Below are 16,895 nucleotides of genomic sequence, written 5' to 3'. Positions count from 1 at the left end.
TTCGAATCTTTATCCAATGTGAAAACAAGATTGAGTGATGCAGGTTGCAATCCTAGAAGTGTACATAGCCAAAGGGAGATTGTGGTTGAACTAAATTCTATTTATCAAATCACAAAAAGAAAATGCAAATGCCACTGCGCCATATTTTACAGTTTGTATAAACACACGCCGATCAAGCACGGCGAGAGCCACGCGGCCCGTTGGGTTTGCGAGCGGTCTTCTGGCTATTCTTCAAAGACTTGCTTGCCTTGGCCCTTTCGTTCTCCAGGGTTTGCATGTGTTCCCGGCGGCGGGCTTCGTTACGCTCTTGCCGAATAAGTTCATCCTCGTCTTTTCGCTGCTGTTCGTATTCAGCTGCGCGCTTCTTCTTTTCCTGGGCAAGACGTTGCTCAGGCGTTCCAGTGCCCATGGTTTTTGAGATTGATTCAGAGAGACCGGAGCCGGCTTTCCCAAATTTATTGTAGAGGCGGTCAATGAAGCTGATGTTCGCGTCTGTGTGTGCGGGTGACGCGGAGACTTCGCTAGATGCTTTCTTTTGCGCGGCTTTTTCCTTCTCAAGCCGTTCCAGCAGGTTGCGAAGGGACTTGCTTTCGGTGTTTTCGGTGATTGCCGAGTACTTCGGCTCATTCGATGGCTTTCGAGCGATCGACAAGTGCATCCACTTCCGGAAGGCCTCCGAGTTAATCAAGTAAGTTTGACCCAGACCGAAAAGACCGCTTGCCACAAAGTAGAGCTGTAGGGCACTCGGCATGAATGCCATGAAGGCAAAAGACATGACAGGGAAACCATAGATGATGTACTTTCCTGCCTCGGTTTGCATCACGGGCATTTGGCCGGATTCACCGCCTCTCTATTAACTTTAGTCAGTATTGCAGTTATAGTGAACCACATGAGACCGACTTACCCTCAGAGATAGACATAATGTGCCCGCGGCAATCATGGGCAACATGTAAGTAGGATCAGCAACAGTCAGGTCCTTGATCCATCCCGCTGTTTCCGTGGTTAGGGCCGGCACTGGCAACGAAGTCATTGCTCGCACGACTCGGAAGCATCCAAAACCAAGTGGAATTTGCAACATGGGAATCATTGACTTCCATGCCTTGATTCCGTGCTTATTGTTAATCTCCTGGAGCTGAGCCCTCAGCATCTGGGCTTCCTGCGATCTCCCTTCGGTGGAAGCAGCGACCATTTGGTGTCGGAGGGGTTCAGCCTCGGGTTTGGCAACGGTCATTCTTGCTGCGTTCTCAGATGCGCTTAGTACGGGCCTCAGCATTGCCATACGCGTCAGAAGACCGACAGCCACGATACTAGCCCACCATGGCAAACCGGTCCAAACGTGAGTGTGCTCGATAAGCCATTGCATCGTCGTCGTGAAGCCCCAGCCGAAGTCCAGCCCAAGCTGCTTAAGGTATCCAATGCCCTCTGGAATCGTAGTAATATCGTGTATGTTGACTGCATTCTTCAGTGTGCCATCGAAAGCAAATTCGGGGAGTGTCGACTCGGATGAGGTGGAATTGAATCGGACTGCGGCCGGGCCGACAACAGCTGGTGTCATGCGCCAGGGAGCACTTCCGGAGAGTCCTGACTTCAATTGGCCCCGCTGGCTAGGGAACCGCAGGCTTTGTGACCGTAAGGTGGACATCTGCAAAGCCAAGTTAATTTCGATGTTTTTGCAAATCCGAGTAAACGGGAGAACGGACAGTTCGAGAGGAGCGGGACATGGCGGTCATCCTCTGACGTGCAAGGGCAGCGGCTGCGCCGGACCCTTTCAGGCCAATTCCCATCATCGTGGTTTGGGATAATTATAGATGGGGTGATAAACCAGTACGGAAGAGTTGTTCTCCTGCCTTTCGGCGCGACTTTTTCTGCCCGGGCGGTAAATATCCCCGGACCACGGCTACGGGACAGGGACAGGCACGGAGACTCGGATATGGAAATGTGGAAATATAAGAATTCATGGACTCGGATATTCTAATGTTGTAACAAAAGCTGGTTGCAAAATGTAAATCCTAATTCGCCAAACGCCCCCCTGAGCCAACAGGTCTATGTACAACCACTCAAGTCAGGTGTGCACAGTAAGCCAGGTATCGATCCCAAATCACATATGATTCGGTTTTGTCTCCCGCGTAAATGCAGACATTCTCGAATGGATTAAGTTATTCCAGAGAAGCAGTATCCCTCAGTCCAGGGCGTCTCCGCTCCGAAGGAAGCTCCCGCATTTCAACACCCGGGCCCACTGCATGTGAGCGGCGGTGGTTAGGGAAGATCTATATAAATGAAGAGCAGCTAATCAGTCACCAGGATCAACGTGAGCTCATAAAACATTCCGCATACCTTAGTGTTAGACCAGCCAAGTCGGAAAGCAGCCTCGTGTGCGAACAGCTCTCCAAAGCCTAGCATGAGACCATTGACGAAGGGGAGGAAGAGGTTGATAGCTGCTCCACGCAGAAGACCCCAGACACTTGGCGGCTTATATAGCATCATGAGTGAGCTTTCAGTTGATGGCGCCGAGGAGGACATCTCATGGTTCGCGGAGTAGTTTTCTGAGTCGGAGGGGACGGTCATGGCGGAGTCGTAGAGCTCGGCGGGCGAGGCGGAGGCGGCGTCGGAGGCCATTATTAGGATCGGACAAGACCGAGTAGTTGTATTGTATCTTTAAATAGGGGTGTCCGTGTTCGTGTTGATCCTTGGTGTTGGGGGGAAAAAGGCAAAGTATTAGAGGCTAAAGTTGATATGATGGTCCTGATGAGCTCGCCGGACATCATCTAGATTATGTCAGCAGATTGTATCCCCGGCCTCGAGTGTTTACTCTCTACATAACCGGAAACCAATTTCAGAACCGCAACTTACCTTCACATCTATTTGACGTCAATGTCTGTGAACTGGGCTCGTGTTGGCGACAGCGAAGTTTCTAGCAGAGAGTTTGATGGCTGTTTAGGCTCCATACGTCAGGGGTTCACTAACACATCCAACCGTCCTGGTTGCTAGTTTAAACCAATTTCGGTCCACTCAAAAAGTACATATAATCATGATATTATGTGCGTAAACAAATTTCTTATTAAGAATCTATCAATATAGTAAAAGTTCGTTCTATTATATATTCAATGGATATCAAAAGACGCCGTGCCAATGTCATCCATGTTCTTTTCCACATCAGTCATACCAGAGCAAGTGTTTCCACAAAGCTGCACAAGCTGAAAAAATAAAAAAAAATTGAAAAAATTACCTCCTCTTTCTAGAAATTCCCCGGAATCAAGTTTGGCAACAATTTATGCCTTGATAGCTTTCTCCTCATCGTCACTGAAGGCGAATTTCGAGAAACGACGAATGGACTCTCCCTTGAAGTAAAACACATAGGGAATGGCGCAACAGGCCAAGCCGATAAATGCAAGAAGTGTGCTGGCCCACTGGTCACCCAGCCGTTCGTACATTTGCTCCGTGAACAGGACGGTGCAGGCACCCCAGATAGAACGGATGAAGGTCTTGGCTGCGAGAGCAGATGCTGCTTGATGCTGGTAGGTATCAACTGAAAAGATAGTTAGCAGTGACACAAATCAAGAACGATTTCGTGAGATTTGCACATACCAAGGTAGTTGTTTGCAGAGTTATAGAGCAGAATGACGCCGACTCCAATAAGGAAGCCTCCCATCGCTGGTCCCATCCAGTGAAGATCGGGGTAGGAGGTCCAGGCGAAGACAAAAAGACCAGAAGGGATGCACCAGCAAGCCCACATCATGGGAATCAGGCGTTTTTCAGCTGGAGGCTTGCCACCGTATGCCACAGAGACCTTGAGGTAGTGATTGTTGACAAAAGGAGCACAGCATGCGCTGAAGATCACACCAATGGCCAGAGGGATGAACATGAGACCGGTATTAGACGCGCTCCATCCTTTGCCGCCCATGTAAACAATTGGGTAGCTAAAAGTATCATTAGTATCTAGTCTGTGTTGACAAGAGATGTTGACGACTTACGCAACGAAGAACATGTACAGCAACCCATAGATGACCGACATGTATAGAGAAATGAATAAGACGATGGGCTCGAGGAACAGAAGCTGGAAGGGGCGGAAGAGGAAAATGCGCAGCTTCTCGCCCATGGGACGAGCATCGAGCTCGGTTTCAGTGGTATACTTAGGGTCATCCTCAGCCTTGCGAAGTTTCTGGGCTCGCTTCTTCAGCAAAATTGGCGCAAAAGTCTCGGGGACAGTGAATGTGATCATGACCCAGGCGACAAAGGCCAGAATAAGCTGGATCCAGTATAGCCAGCGCCAACCGCAATTGTCAGCCAGGTAGCCACCAACAAGTGGGCCAATGGCCGGACCAATGAAGGGAGCAGCGCTGAATGCTGCCATCGGAACACCACGCTCTTCACTCTTCCACAAATCAGCCAGAGTACCACCGACCAGAGTCATGGGGGCACTGAAAGCGATTCCGTCGATCAAACGGCAGACAATGAGAGTTCCAATGTTCTTTGAAACGGCACACGGGATGACGAAAATAACAGCGAGTGCAAGGGTCAGAGCGTAGACAGGCCGACGCCCGACGATCTCTGACATCGGAGCAAAGACCATGGGTCCTGAAATAGGGTTAGAGCTTATACAAATCATATCACTTTGGTGAATTACGCACCTAGACCGAATCCAATAACGAAAACCGTGATAACAACCAAGCTGGCTTCACGGCCGATACCGAATTCCTCGATGGGTCCCTCAACATCGGCTGTAATGACACTACTGCAAAAGGCGACAACAAAGCAGGTGAATGCAACCACCATGGTACAGTACCACTTAAAGGCCTTCGACCAGTTCTTGGGGTTCTCGGGATCGTCGATGGTGAAAGTCACCATCTTCCAATCTCCGGTCTTCCCAGTAACATTGGACTTGATCGGCTTGATGATTTCACCTGTCCTCGTCTCGGTGATGTATTCACGTAAATCGGCGCCATCATTGACTTCGCGGACTGGTAGGTCGAGGTAATCATCAGGTACGGGTCCATAGTTGTTAGTCCCGAGGGAGGTTGTCCGGATAGCCTCCATTGGGGTGGTGGCATCTGTGTGGGCCTGGTCTGACCGTGGATCCTCCATGTTGAAATATATCAGACTGGTAATGGGGCTACACCCAGACAAGAGTATGAAGTGTCGTAATTATAGGTGCAAAGTGTTGTAGTGGGTAGCAACGTGTGGTCATACAACATGACTGTTTTGGAACCCCTGGGGTAGCGTTCTTTTATAGATCATCTTCAGTAAAATTCGGCACCGAGTTTTCAACGAGCGGGTCAATAAAAAAAAAACGAGGAAGGCAACAGGAACCGTCCATGAATGAAGATGCTCATACATCTTTCCTACAGCGGAACCTTTGATATAGATGGATTGCCTGATAGAGAATAGTGGCGCTAGCCTTATCAGGTAATATGCTACGATAACCCCTTGGCTTTATCGCTTGATTCTGTTGTGTTGTACCTAGGTAGATGCCTCATTTTCCTCTGGGAAAGATTGAAACAAAAAAGCTCTTGCTAAATTTTTCCATTAGCTATCAAGTCTCTAGAAATTAATCAGTACATGTATGTAACTCTACTCATTGAGACATTGGTAAATGGATCCCCAGGACTGCTACTCCCCTCACACTCGAGGGTGTGCTAACTATCTCATATGTCGATCAATAATATTGTTAATGAGCAGTTGAGCAGCTGAGCACTTTGTAGCCCGAGAACTTCAATGCTCCTTTTGTGTACTTAATGTTCCTATCTTCTTCAAGGGTACTTTCCCGAGTTCCAGCTTGGCATCATCCGAAAGCGGGTCTGGCTGTGACCACCGCGCATCGTGAGAAGTTCAATTAAGGAGATAGCAATATATAGAGTTAGAAGATAAAAAGATATCGAAGACATGTGTGTGTATCTAATAGTCGTATCTACTAGTGAAGAGACGATCTCGGAAACAACGCTGAACTTGTTTAGATCAGCTCAGCCTGGGGGTTTTACAGTGTCACATGAATATGTATACAACATATAGGTCTCCTTCCAGTGACACGGTGGGCCTGTCAAGGCCAAATATTAAACAAGATCATCTTTTTGCTTCCACCGCAACCCTGTATACGGAGTAAAACGGAACATATTACCAGATTTGGAAATTAAAGTGGATTTCCATATTGGGAATCAAAACCTCCGCCACCACAGCATTTTTCGTATTGTTCTAGACTCATCGCATCAGACCTGGGCTTCTCAGTCCACGAATGGTAGCACTTCCCAACGGTTGTAGGTCGTATCTAACATGCATCTATGTGGTTAGATATCTTTTCTAGATGTTGTCCATACTTATCAAAGATACATACAGCATTCAAATCCTATTTCCCCAGAATTAGTGGAACTATGGCTTTCCCGGCTCCGTTAGAATGTTCGAGTATTGCTTAGAGAATGTTCACCTCTTGACGCAGGTTTTACCCTGTGGCTATAAAATGTTCTGTTGGTCTCTTGCGATCTCCTGTACTCTGTACTAGTATGAAGTACAACATATGGATTACAAATGTTAGATATCATCATACTACCAATGTAGTTATCTAGTGCAATTGTCCCATTGCTATTATTCACAAAATGTGTCTTTTAGAAGAGTGTTCGGTATGTATAGCACGTACAAAACACGTTTGCAATCATAGAAAATCCATATACTGCATTTGACATATCCATTTCGGACTGATCTACGCCCTAGCTGTGTTTGAAAATCACGGATATCGTCATCATGCAAGTGCCTGGGATGCAGAGAACGGCACGACACCGAATCGGTATTGGTTACGCTGGCATCTCGTGCAAGCCCTTTCGCCCTGCAGCCATACAGGCAGCTTTCAATCTCCGGTCAGTTATACTTGGGGGTCACTTTTTCATCAATTCTTCAAGTTGAGATATTAGCACATTTCAGATACATAACTCGAAAGTTTTCATAAATATATGGCCCTTCCCCCTCGACATTCGCTGAGGACTTGGTTGGATACCAGAAGCATGAGATTCACCCTCTCACCATTATGCTGGCCTCTAACGCGGAAGACACTGAGTTGTTCATAAGCTAGGGGCTGAGGGCTTTACCGCCATCTAGTTCGGCAGGGACAACTTGGACAAATTAAACACCTTGGGGTATCTTCAGGTCAAGCATTGCACATGGAGTCTTGTGTTATACAGTTCTCTGTGAGCAATCCACAACTCTGAAGCAGATTATTAGACATAGTACAATGAAGAATGTGCGAGGGAGGTTGACATAGCGAACCCAGGCCGCCTCTAGTGTGGAGATCTAATAAGGTATCTCCGTTCGTTTCATGTTGTCTTGTACTGAGGGGATTCTCTGGGCCGATGTTGTTGACTCAGTGCCCCACAATGTCCTCCATTCGATCCCTTCACTCTCATTTCGATACTGCCAAATCAGATGGAAGAGCCTAGCAATGTTACATTTTATATATCGTCGGTTTCCTTCAAAAAAATACGTCAATGGATCTATCAGTGTATAAGAAAACGAAAAGAATTGAAGAATTTGTTGGTGTCAAACTCTAAATCCGTTATCGGCACGTGATTCAGGATGATAAGCCGCATCAGGCTTAGGGCGGGGGAAACTCATTTCTCTGACAAAAAAAAGCGGCGATAGAGTCATCGCCGGTCTCTTCTAGCGATCTTCTCAAGTCCACTTGAGAGAGGCACTCGAGCCACTCAATCTCCTTAAATACCAGGAGAACCAATTCCTATCTCCTGTGTCATACTTGACTCATTGGGAGAATTCCCAAATTGCTTCACGATGACTCCTACCGATACTTACCTGGCCATCCCAGGTTCCGTTGCCTTTTCCCGCTCCCGGGGGCATGCTATTGCTACCAGCATCGGTGTCCAGGACATTCGAGCCCAGTGGCTTCACTATGTGCATGCCACCCAGCCCTTGGACGAGCCCCAGCGTGCGGTACTCGAACAATTGCTTCAGTACGGCGACATCACAGACATCCCTCCTACTTTCGAATCCACCGACGGTCAATTCGATACTTTTTACATTTTCCCCCGAACCGGTACTGTCTCGCCATGGAGCTCCCAAGCAACGGGCATTTCGCACGTCTGTGGCCTGCAGAAGTACGTCAAGCGGATCGAACGGGGTATGAAGATTTCGTGTCTCCGTAACAGTGCCGAGGACTACAAGCCGGAATACATGGACACGCTTCATGATCGGATGACTCAGATCATTAGCAAGGATGAGCCCGAGCTAAGCCTTATGTTCTCCGAGCACGCTCCCCAGCCCCTCAAGACCATCTCCCTCCAAGGCGGGACTAAGTCACCCAAAGAAATCCTCCAGGAGGCAAACACGGAGCTCGGCTTGGCCCTTGATGATACAGAGATCGATTATCTGGCTGAGGCCTATGGTCCGAATGGCGCAATTGCCCGTGACCCTACCGATGTCGAGCTTTTCATGTTCGCTCAGGTCAACTCGGAGCATTGCCGACACAAGCAGTTCAATGCTTCCTGGGTGATTGATGGCAAGCCCATGCCAAACAGTCTGTTTGCCATGATTCGCAACACACACAAGAAGCATCCTGAGCACACCGTCAGCGCTTACAGTGACAATGCCGCCGTTCTGGAGGGCCCCGAGGCCGCGTTCTGGGCCCCCGATCCGACAACTGGACAGTGGATGCACACCAAGGAAGTTGTGCACTTCCTGGCCAAGGTTGAGACCCACAACCACCCCACTGCCGTTTCACCTTACCCTGGTGCGGCTACAGGATCCGGCGGAGAAATCCGTGATGAGGGTGCTGTCGGTCGTGGCTCGCGCCCTAAGGCCGGTCTCGCCGGCTACTGTGTGTCAGACCTTTTGATTCCTGAGTTGAGGCAGCCATGGGAGCTCGAGGTCGGCAAGCCAAACCACATTGCCAGCAGTTTGGATATCATGTTGGAGGCACCTATTGGTAGCGCTGCTTTCAACAACGAGTTCGGCCGTCCCTGCATTGGTGGATACTTCCGCACTCTGCTCACCGAGATTGATGTGGGCAACGGCGAAAAGGAAGTGCGAGGATACCACAAGCCCATCATGATCGCTGGTGGTGTTGGAACTGTTCGCCCCCAACACGCTATCAAACACCCAGATGTTGTCAAGCCTGGTGCTTTCCTTGTCGTTCTTGGTGGTCCGGCCATGCTTATTGGTCTGGGAGGAGGTGCTGCCTCCAGTATCGCTTCTGGTGAAGGATCCGCGGAGCTCGACTTTGCCAGTGTTCAGAGAGGAAATGCCGAAGTCCAACGGAGAGCGCAGGAGGTTATCAACGCCTGCGTGGCCATGGGAGACAACAACCCCATCAAGTTCATCCACGATGTCGGTGCCGGTGGCTTGTCCAACGCCCTTCCTGAACTGATCCATGACTCCGGCTTGGGAGCTACGTTCGAGCTTCGTGAGATCGATAATGCAGACCGTAGCATGAGCCCCATGCAAATTTGGTGCTGTGAAGCCCAGGAGCGGTATGTCATGGCCGTTGGCGAGGAGAGCATGAACAAGTTCACTGCTATCGCTCACCGTGAGCGTTGTGGCTTCTCCGTTGTCGGTCGTGGCGGCGGTTCGTCAGAGGAGGAAAAAAGACTCATTCTGCTTGATCGAGAGTCCAAGGAGTACCCAGCCCCGATTGACCTTCCTTTGTCTGTGCTGTTCGGAAAGACTCCCCGCATGACCCGAACTGTCGATTCGCGCAAGCTGAAGCTGCCCGCCGTGGACTCTAGCCTCACCAAGTATCTTCCCTCTCTCACCTCGAAGACGGAGATTGTCGGCGAGGCTGTCAACAGAGTTCTGTCTCTGCCTGCAGTCGGCTCTAAGTCTTTCTTGATCACCATCGGCGACCGCACTGTCGGTGGCCTGACAGCCCGTGACCAGATGGTTGGCAAGTGGCAGACACCCGTGTCGGATGTTTCAGTTACTGCCACCTCCTTGGCCCTAGGTATGAAGACCGGTGAAGCCTTCGCCATGGGTGAAAAGCCTACTCTGGCTCTCATTTCCTCTGGTTCATCTGCTCGTATGGCTGTTGCTGAGTCGCTCATGAACCTGGCTGCTTCCGATCTTGTGGATCGTCTCAGCCAAGTGAAGCTCTCAGCCAACTGGATGTCTGCCGGTAGCCACCCTGGAGAGGGCGCTGCTATCTATGAAGCCGTGGAGGCTGTTGGTCTGGACTTGTGTCCTAAGCTTGGCATCAGTATTCCCGTCGGCAAGGACTCTATGTCCATGAAGATGAAGTGGAAGGATGAGGCCTCGAATGAGGCCAAGGAGGTTACTGCTCCCATGTCCTGTGTCATCTCTGCCTTCGCGCCGGTTGGCGATTTCACCAAAACCTGGACCCCGGCTCTTCGTAGCTTCGAAGAAGTTGGTGAGACTGTCCTCATGTTTGTGGACCTTTCCTTCGGTCGTAAGACGCTTGGTGGATCGGCTCTTGCTCAGGTCTTCAATGAAGTCGGTTCCGAGTGCCCTGACGTTCGCGACGTCGATCTCTTCCGAGACTTCTTTGATGCTACGCAGCAACTTCAAGAAGCCGGAATTGTTTTGGCTTACCACGATCGCTCCGATGGTGGTCTTCTGACTACTCTTGCTGAGATGATGTTCGCCGGTCGCTGCGGTGTCGAGATCATGCTCGATAGCATCTGTGCCTCTTTCAACACCAAGGATGTCATTGAAACCCTCTTCACCGAAGAGCTTGGTGCTGTCTTCCAGGTCCGTAAGGAGCACGAGATCCAGTTCCGCTCATGCTTCGCCACTTGCGGTCCTCCTCCAGGTCTGATCCACAGGATCGGACGTGTCTCTGAACAGCCCAAGCAGAATCTTGCTATCTACCACAAGGCCTCTTTGATCTACCGCAACACCCGTTCCAGCCTCCAGCAGACCTGGGCCAAGACTTCCTACCACATGCAGAAGATTCGTGACAATGCCGACTGCGCGGAGCAGGAGTATGCCAACATCCTTGACGACGCCAACCCCGGTCTCTCTTGGAACCCTACCTTCGATCCGAAGGACAAGGCCTTGCCCATGATGGCTAGCCTTTCCCAATACTCTCCCTTCGCCAACAAGCCCCGCGTTGCCATCCTTCGTGAGCAGGGTGTCAACAGTCAAGCTGAGATGGCCTTTGCCTTCAACACCGCTGGTTTCTCTGCCGTCGATGTTCACATGACCGATATTATTTCCGGTCGTGTGTCTCTCTCCACCTTCGCTGGTCTCGCTGCCTGCGGTGGCTTTTCGTACGGTGACGTCTTGGGTGCCGGTCAGGGCTGGGCCAAGTCCGTTCTCCTGCACGAGAACACCCGCAAGGAGTTCCAGGAGTTCTTCGAGCGTCCGGATACTTTTGCGCTGGGTGTCTGCAACGGCTGCCAGTTCCTGTCCCGTGTCAAGGAGCTGATCCCTGGTGCGGGTTACTGGCCCAGCTTCGAGCGCAACGCCAGTGAGCAGTACGAAGGCCGTGTCTGCATGGCCCGCATCTCCGACCCCGACCCATCCCGCCCCAGCGTCTTTTTCCACGGCATGGACGGCACTTCGCTCCCTATTGCCGTTGCTCACGGCGAGGGTCGTGCCTCCTTCGCCAACTCCCAGGGCGTCTCAGCTTCCGACTTCGTTCGCGAAGGTCTTGCCCCCGTCCGATTCGTGGACAATTCTACTCTCAAGCCCACCATGAAGTACCCCTTCAACCCTAACGGCAGTCCCGAGGGTATTGCCGGTGTACGCAGCCCCGACGGTCGTGTCCTTGCCATCATGCCTCACCCTGAGCGTACTGTCTTGAACGGTATTGCCAGCTGGTTGCCTCCGAATGCCGAGTCCTGGGGCGAGATTGGCCCTTGGGGACGTGTCTTCTACAGCGCCAGACGCTGGGTTGGTTAGAAATTTTTGGTTCTTATTTACGAAGCTTTTCCTTTAAACCCTTTCTTTTTCTCTTACTTGTTCCGAGTTCTTGTCCATATTCTCTGTCATACTGGAGTTTAAAAAGAAAGAACATGCCAAAATGACCTCTCAAATCAGTATATAGCAAAATTGATCAATAATATTTCCATATGAACATACAACATAGATCCAATGCAATCATATCCACAAAACATAGATAGTAGAACGGAAGGATTCCGAGACTCGGAAGGAATGGAGATTAGCGGAGATAGAGGGGCATCTGAGTCATCCCACCTTTTGCTTTTTGCCGAGATCTCCTTTGGACAACTCTCCAGGTCTCCTGTGCTTTGACTTCGTGGTTTTTACGCTCTTTCTTTCTATTTCTCTCTTTCTCCTGCTTTTCAGCCCGTCATGGATTCCGCGGCGCAAACAAAATTCGATCTAGTGAGACCCCGCGCAACCTCTTCTTACCGCAAATACTAACTTGTTACAGATCAACTCGAACCTCGCAGAATTTCTAAACCCAGAGATAATCCAGGACATTCTGAAGGAAGGACGCGCTCCTAGGATCTACTGGGGTACAGCGACGACCGGTCGCCCTCATATTGGCTACTTTGTGCCAGCGCTGAAGATTGCCCAGCTGCTACTTGCAGACTGTGATGTCGTTATACTCCTGGCTGATGTCCACGCCTTCCTCGACAACGTAAGCGCATACCTTCTGGAGTAATTGACTCGTTTATGTCCTGATCTAACCAACCCTCTTGAGGTAAACAGTTAAAGGCGCCACTCGAGCTTGTGGAGAATCGCGCGATTTAGTCAGTGCATACCTTTTCGAATGACTCGTCCAGATCCCGATCTAACCAAACCGCTTGAGATAAACAGTTACCGAAACGTTATCACCGCTATTCTCCAGGCCGTCGGGGTTCCTACTGAAAAGCTCACCTTCGTGCTCGGCAGCTCGTACCAGAAGAGTCCCGAGTATGTATTTGATGTGTACAAATTGTCTTCTCTGATCTCCGAAGGTCAGGCCAAGAAGGCAGGGGCAGAAGTGGTAAAGCAGACAATGAATGCTCCGTTGAGTGGGTATGGATATCTGATCACTCTGGGGCTATACACTCTCGGCCTATATGGGTTGCGTAAGATACTAACCGTCCGCCAGACTATTGTACCCAGTTCTCCAGGTTCTGGATGAACAACATTTGAATTGTGATGCTCAACTCGGAGGAGTAGATCAGAGGAAGCTCTTTACCGCTGCGACAGAATGGCTCCCCAAACTTGGATACCGTGTTGTAAGTTCCCGTCCTACAATGTTAACTATCGGCGATCAGAAGCTTACCTACGTCTAGCGCGCCCATCTTCTCAACCCTATGATGGCCTCATTATCCTCCGGCAAGATGAGCTCTAGTGATAACCCAGGTATCTACACCCCCCCTCTCTTATTAAAGTTATTAGAATTCTAACCCCCGATCAGATAGTAAGATCGACCTACTCGACCCTGCCGAGGCCATCTCAAAGAAGATTCGGAAGGCAGAGTGTATCCCTAAGGTCGTTGAAGACAACGGTGTTATTTCATTGGTCGAACACATTCTATTGCCCGCAGCGGTCCTCAAGGGCCATGGAGAATTCCGCGTCGAGCGTAAGGACGCTGAGCCTCTGGTCTTCACTGATATGAAGCAGCTACACGACGCTTACAGAGCTGATATTGTATGTATACCTATCTTGAAACCCTTATATCATTGGCTAACGATGTTATAGTTGACTCCACAACTGCTTAAGCCTGCTGTCTCGGCCGGTATGGTCGACCTTATGGCCCCTATCCAGGCGGCCTACGCAGCCTCCGCTGAATGGCAGGAGGTTACATTGAAGGCTTACCCGCCTCCAGTTGTGCACAAGAAGGTAAAGAAGGTTAAGGACAGAGGTTCTCGCTTCCCGGGCGCCAAGCAAGAAGAGACAGCAGCCCAGCCTTCGGAGCAAGAGGCCGCCCAACCTTCAGAGCAACTGGCTTTTCGCGCAAAAGAATAGAGCGCCGATCAGACATCAGGCTCCAATCCGACGGGGTTAACATCCCATAGATCTTTACAGTCCCGGACCAAAAACGATTGGTTGGCTGTTTGAGTTTGAGACAGAAATTTATGTATGTAGTCGAAAAAGCCATTATTGCATCTTCCACTACCTAGTGTCAGTTCTAAGCTATTAAGTTATCCCAATTGTTAAGCTACGTCAATTCTTCAATTCTTGAGCTATGTAACGCCAACGCCCGCTGGAACTAAAGGGTATTTGTATCGTGTATCAAAGCCTGCGCTAATTCCGTCTCCATTCGAGCCTGTCGGCAAGAATATCCCAACTTTGAAGTCCATCTGTACGAGCTAAATTTTTCAAGCCATCTGTTACAAAAGTTATTAGATGATTGAACTGGTTGTTGACCGTTTCCAGCTGCTGGCTGTAGGTCGAGTCATGAAATGAAACCGTGAGTGTGTGTTCATGGTTCACATTATCGTCATCATCATCGGAGTCGAACTCGTTTTCGGACTCTTTCTTTGTGTGGGGGTTCTCCATATGTTGTTCTTCGTCGCCGAGCAAGTGCGCGGCTTGTAGATCTGCGAAATGAACGCACAAATCTAGGAAATTGATAATTGCGTCATGGATATGTGATAGATCTTTAGAGAGGAGGCACTGTGCTTCCAAAGACGACATGCAAGATTGGTGGGCGGATATCATGGCATCAACGTCTTGTGCGCCAGATAAATCTTTGTGTAGAGATCGGGTTGCGGTGGATATTACGAGATAGGTCAGATGGCCGTAGATGAAATCAAGGACCCAGAGCATGTTGTGATGTAAAGCGTGCAACAATGTGTTGTCAGGTGTGGTATTGCGGGCGTCGCGCACACGCTGTTTCACAATGGCATATTTAGCGCGTCTGATTTGCATCAGGAAGGTCGAGATCCGTTGGTAGGTGTGTATTGCGTCCTCGGTGATTATGTTTGCAATAGGCCACGGGAGGCCATAATCGATCGTTACCGCATCGAGAATCCCTACTGTTCGCTGACCATTCTGAGAGACCCGCATCTGAGTACTATCTGGCCGCACAAGCACCCTTGACGTGTCAATGACGGACACTGAACTGAAAGCCGTCCTTGTTATCTCAGTGAGCAAGAACCTGTCGTCCCACGACCGACCCCGATCGATCAACTCAAAGAGTTTGGCGTCAATAATGCTGATGGCGCTCATATCTTTGGCGAGATAGATATGATGAAGAGCGTCAAGGGAGCTCCATAATCCGCATTGTTGGTCGAGCTCCGTTCGTAAAAGGCTAGAACTGAGTGAATGGTCCACGTCCACAAGCTTTTCAAAGGCAGACTCTACTAATGCGGGGAAAGGAAGTAATTGTGGAGAGGAATAGAGGTCCTCGAATCTCATGGCCTCAACGTCCGGTAGGGCATTTAGATGGCGCAGAAATACCATGCTCTTTCCCGCCGTGAAAACTTTCTGGACACTGGTCTCGAGAAACTGAGGGATCCTCTGCTGCCTGTGGCCCGTATCAAGTATAAACCAGTCATGCCAAAGAGTTCGTAGATCCCCGTTCTCACGATTGGTTCGCACGAAGAAAGTGCTGTCCGAAACATCGACCTGACCTGTTTCCATCCAGTGTCGGATCGAGCTTGCATATGTCTTGAAACACATAAAGAATAGCTCTGCTAGGCGCTGAGACGAACTTTCGTCGCCAAGGGCTTCCAGCATGCATATTAAATCGTATAACGAATCAAGACAGCACATTGGTTGATCAGTGGGGTCTTTGCGTAGCTTGGCAATCATTTCTGCGAGCAATACTAGCTCGTGAGAGTGTTGACGGACGTCAACAAGAAGCTGGATGAGACTGATAGTTGATCCCGCGGAAAGGTATTTGCATTGAACTTGAGATAAGACTTTATCAAATTCAAGAAGACGATCTTCTAAACCCCGGCAAAATGTTTGCATATATGGAATTGTCTGTGGGAGCTTAGTGAAAGACCGTACATCGTTGAGTTTGGCGCCTATCTCGCTGAAACACTGTAAAAGAGATGCCAGGGCTTCGCTGGATGAATGTTCGAGTGCATATCTTCGACCCACCCCAAAATCATCGTCCAGACGTACGTAAATGGAGGTCGGAAGACCCTGAAGCATAAAGATAGTCTCTCTAGCAAGTTGGGATTCTGTGATAAGTCGCGAGGTGGTTGCCGAAGAGTGATTTTCGGCTCTCCAGAATTGAGCCTTTTCTAAAGAGGCAATAAGATCCCCATTCTCTGCTGGCACAAAAGCGTCATCTGGGATAATGTACTCTTCATCCACCGTTGTGGCGGACTGAGGCCTGTGCTTTGGAAGAAATACATCACTGACCACGGATGAAAAGTCGTCATCTGATGAGTCGCCAGCAAAGTCTACCTGTTCCCAGATTTCTTCGTCACTGAATGCCGTCCCATCTGCTCTAAGGTCTGACCAAGAAAGAGTCTCTTTTGCTTCTGGTGCCTTGGCCCGTTCCTCCGGAGGTTTGACCGTAGACAAAAGAGCGGGGCGATCTGAGAGTTGCAGTAAGAGACTCAGGATCTCTGGGAGCCAGGAGTTTCGATTGCTCTCCAACTCTGCAAGGCGAAGGTGAAGTGCTTCGGCAAGCTCATCTCTATTCAAGATCTGAAACTTTTCCTGTAGTCCCTCGAGTTGCTTGGCGACTGCAAACTGGTCGGTGCGCGTATGAGAGCCAGTTCGGAGACCACCTTGTACACGACGCTTCAGACTCTGGACACGAGCAGAGCCCTACGTATATATTAGACACCATGCATGATGAGACGAGAATAATGGAAAACCAATATATTACCTTGTGGTCCGGTGATATCTTAGCAACTGAAGTGATCAAGGCATCGATGAGCGTACTTAGATCAGCCGCGAGAGCCATTTTCAGACATAGGCTCTTATCCAAGATCCAAGATCTAAATCACATCGAGATGTCTCCAGACGTCAAGAAGTGAAGAAACGTAAAGTGAAGAGTGATGTTTTGCTTGGATGACACTAGT

General features: G+C 49.7%; 6 protein-coding genes across 6 annotated transcripts; 2 read left to right on the top strand and 4 right to left on the bottom strand.

Annotated features, from left to right (window-relative positions):
• Positions 1 to 172: 172 nt before the first annotated feature.
• N7489_002050 (membrane insertase OXA1) lies at positions 173 to 1,787 on the bottom strand (the record flags this gene model as incomplete). The annotated part of the gene is made up of 3 exons (XM_056707805.1): positions 173 to 850; positions 905 to 1,642; positions 1,701 to 1,787. The coding sequence occupies 3 exons, from the start codon at positions 1,785 to 1,787 to the stop codon at positions 173 to 175; spliced, it is 1,503 nt and encodes a 500-aa protein (XP_056572107.1).
• Positions 1,788 to 2,156: 369 nt separating this feature from the next.
• Positions 2,157 to 2,616, bottom strand: N7489_002049 (TOM13-domain-containing protein; the record flags this gene model as incomplete). The annotated part of the gene is made up of 2 exons (XM_056707804.1): positions 2,157 to 2,267; positions 2,335 to 2,616. 2 exons carry the CDS (start codon positions 2,614 to 2,616, stop codon positions 2,157 to 2,159), a joined length of 393 nt encoding a protein of 130 aa, XP_056572106.1.
• Positions 2,617 to 3,269: 653 nt separating this feature from the next.
• On the bottom strand, positions 3,270 to 5,082 carry N7489_002048 (MFS transporter; the record flags this gene model as incomplete). Its single annotated transcript, XM_056707803.1, has 4 exons — positions 3,270 to 3,526; positions 3,586 to 3,917; positions 3,972 to 4,575; positions 4,629 to 5,082. The coding sequence occupies 4 exons, from the start codon at positions 5,080 to 5,082 to the stop codon at positions 3,270 to 3,272; spliced, it is 1,647 nt and encodes a 548-aa protein (XP_056572105.1).
• Positions 5,083 to 7,767: 2,685 nt separating this feature from the next.
• Positions 7,768 to 11,850, top strand: N7489_002047 (phosphoribosylformylglycinamidine synthase; the record flags this gene model as incomplete). The annotated part of the gene is made up of 1 exon (XM_056707802.1): positions 7,768 to 11,850. The coding sequence occupies one exon, from the start codon at positions 7,768 to 7,770 to the stop codon at positions 11,848 to 11,850; it is 4,083 nt and encodes a 1,360-aa protein (XP_056572104.1).
• Positions 11,851 to 12,261: 411 nt separating this feature from the next.
• On the top strand, positions 12,262 to 13,872 carry N7489_002046 (tyrosine--tRNA ligase TYS1; the record flags this gene model as incomplete). The annotated part of the gene is made up of 8 exons (XM_056707801.1): positions 12,262 to 12,294; positions 12,344 to 12,553; positions 12,625 to 12,665; positions 12,733 to 12,933; positions 13,010 to 13,139; positions 13,197 to 13,266; positions 13,322 to 13,554; positions 13,606 to 13,872. 8 exons carry the CDS (start codon positions 12,262 to 12,264, stop codon positions 13,870 to 13,872), a joined length of 1,185 nt encoding a protein of 394 aa, XP_056572103.1.
• Positions 13,873 to 14,151: 279 nt separating this feature from the next.
• On the bottom strand, positions 14,152 to 16,777 carry N7489_002045 (uncharacterized protein; the record flags this gene model as incomplete). The annotated part of the gene is made up of 2 exons (XM_056707800.1): positions 14,152 to 16,638; positions 16,700 to 16,777. The coding sequence occupies 2 exons, from the start codon at positions 16,775 to 16,777 to the stop codon at positions 14,152 to 14,154; spliced, it is 2,565 nt and encodes an 854-aa protein (XP_056572102.1).
• Positions 16,778 to 16,895: the final 118 nt, after the last annotated feature.

Source organism: Penicillium chrysogenum (assembly GCF_028827035.1).
Source record: "Penicillium chrysogenum strain IBT 35668 chromosome Unknown utg000001l_segment0_segment0, whole genome shotgun sequence".
In the NCBI taxonomy this organism is placed as follows: Eukaryota; Fungi; Ascomycota; class Eurotiomycetes; order Eurotiales; family Aspergillaceae; genus Penicillium; species Penicillium chrysogenum.
The sequence above is the reverse complement of the archived record's forward strand: the minus strand, read 5'-3'. Positions and strand labels throughout refer to the sequence as shown.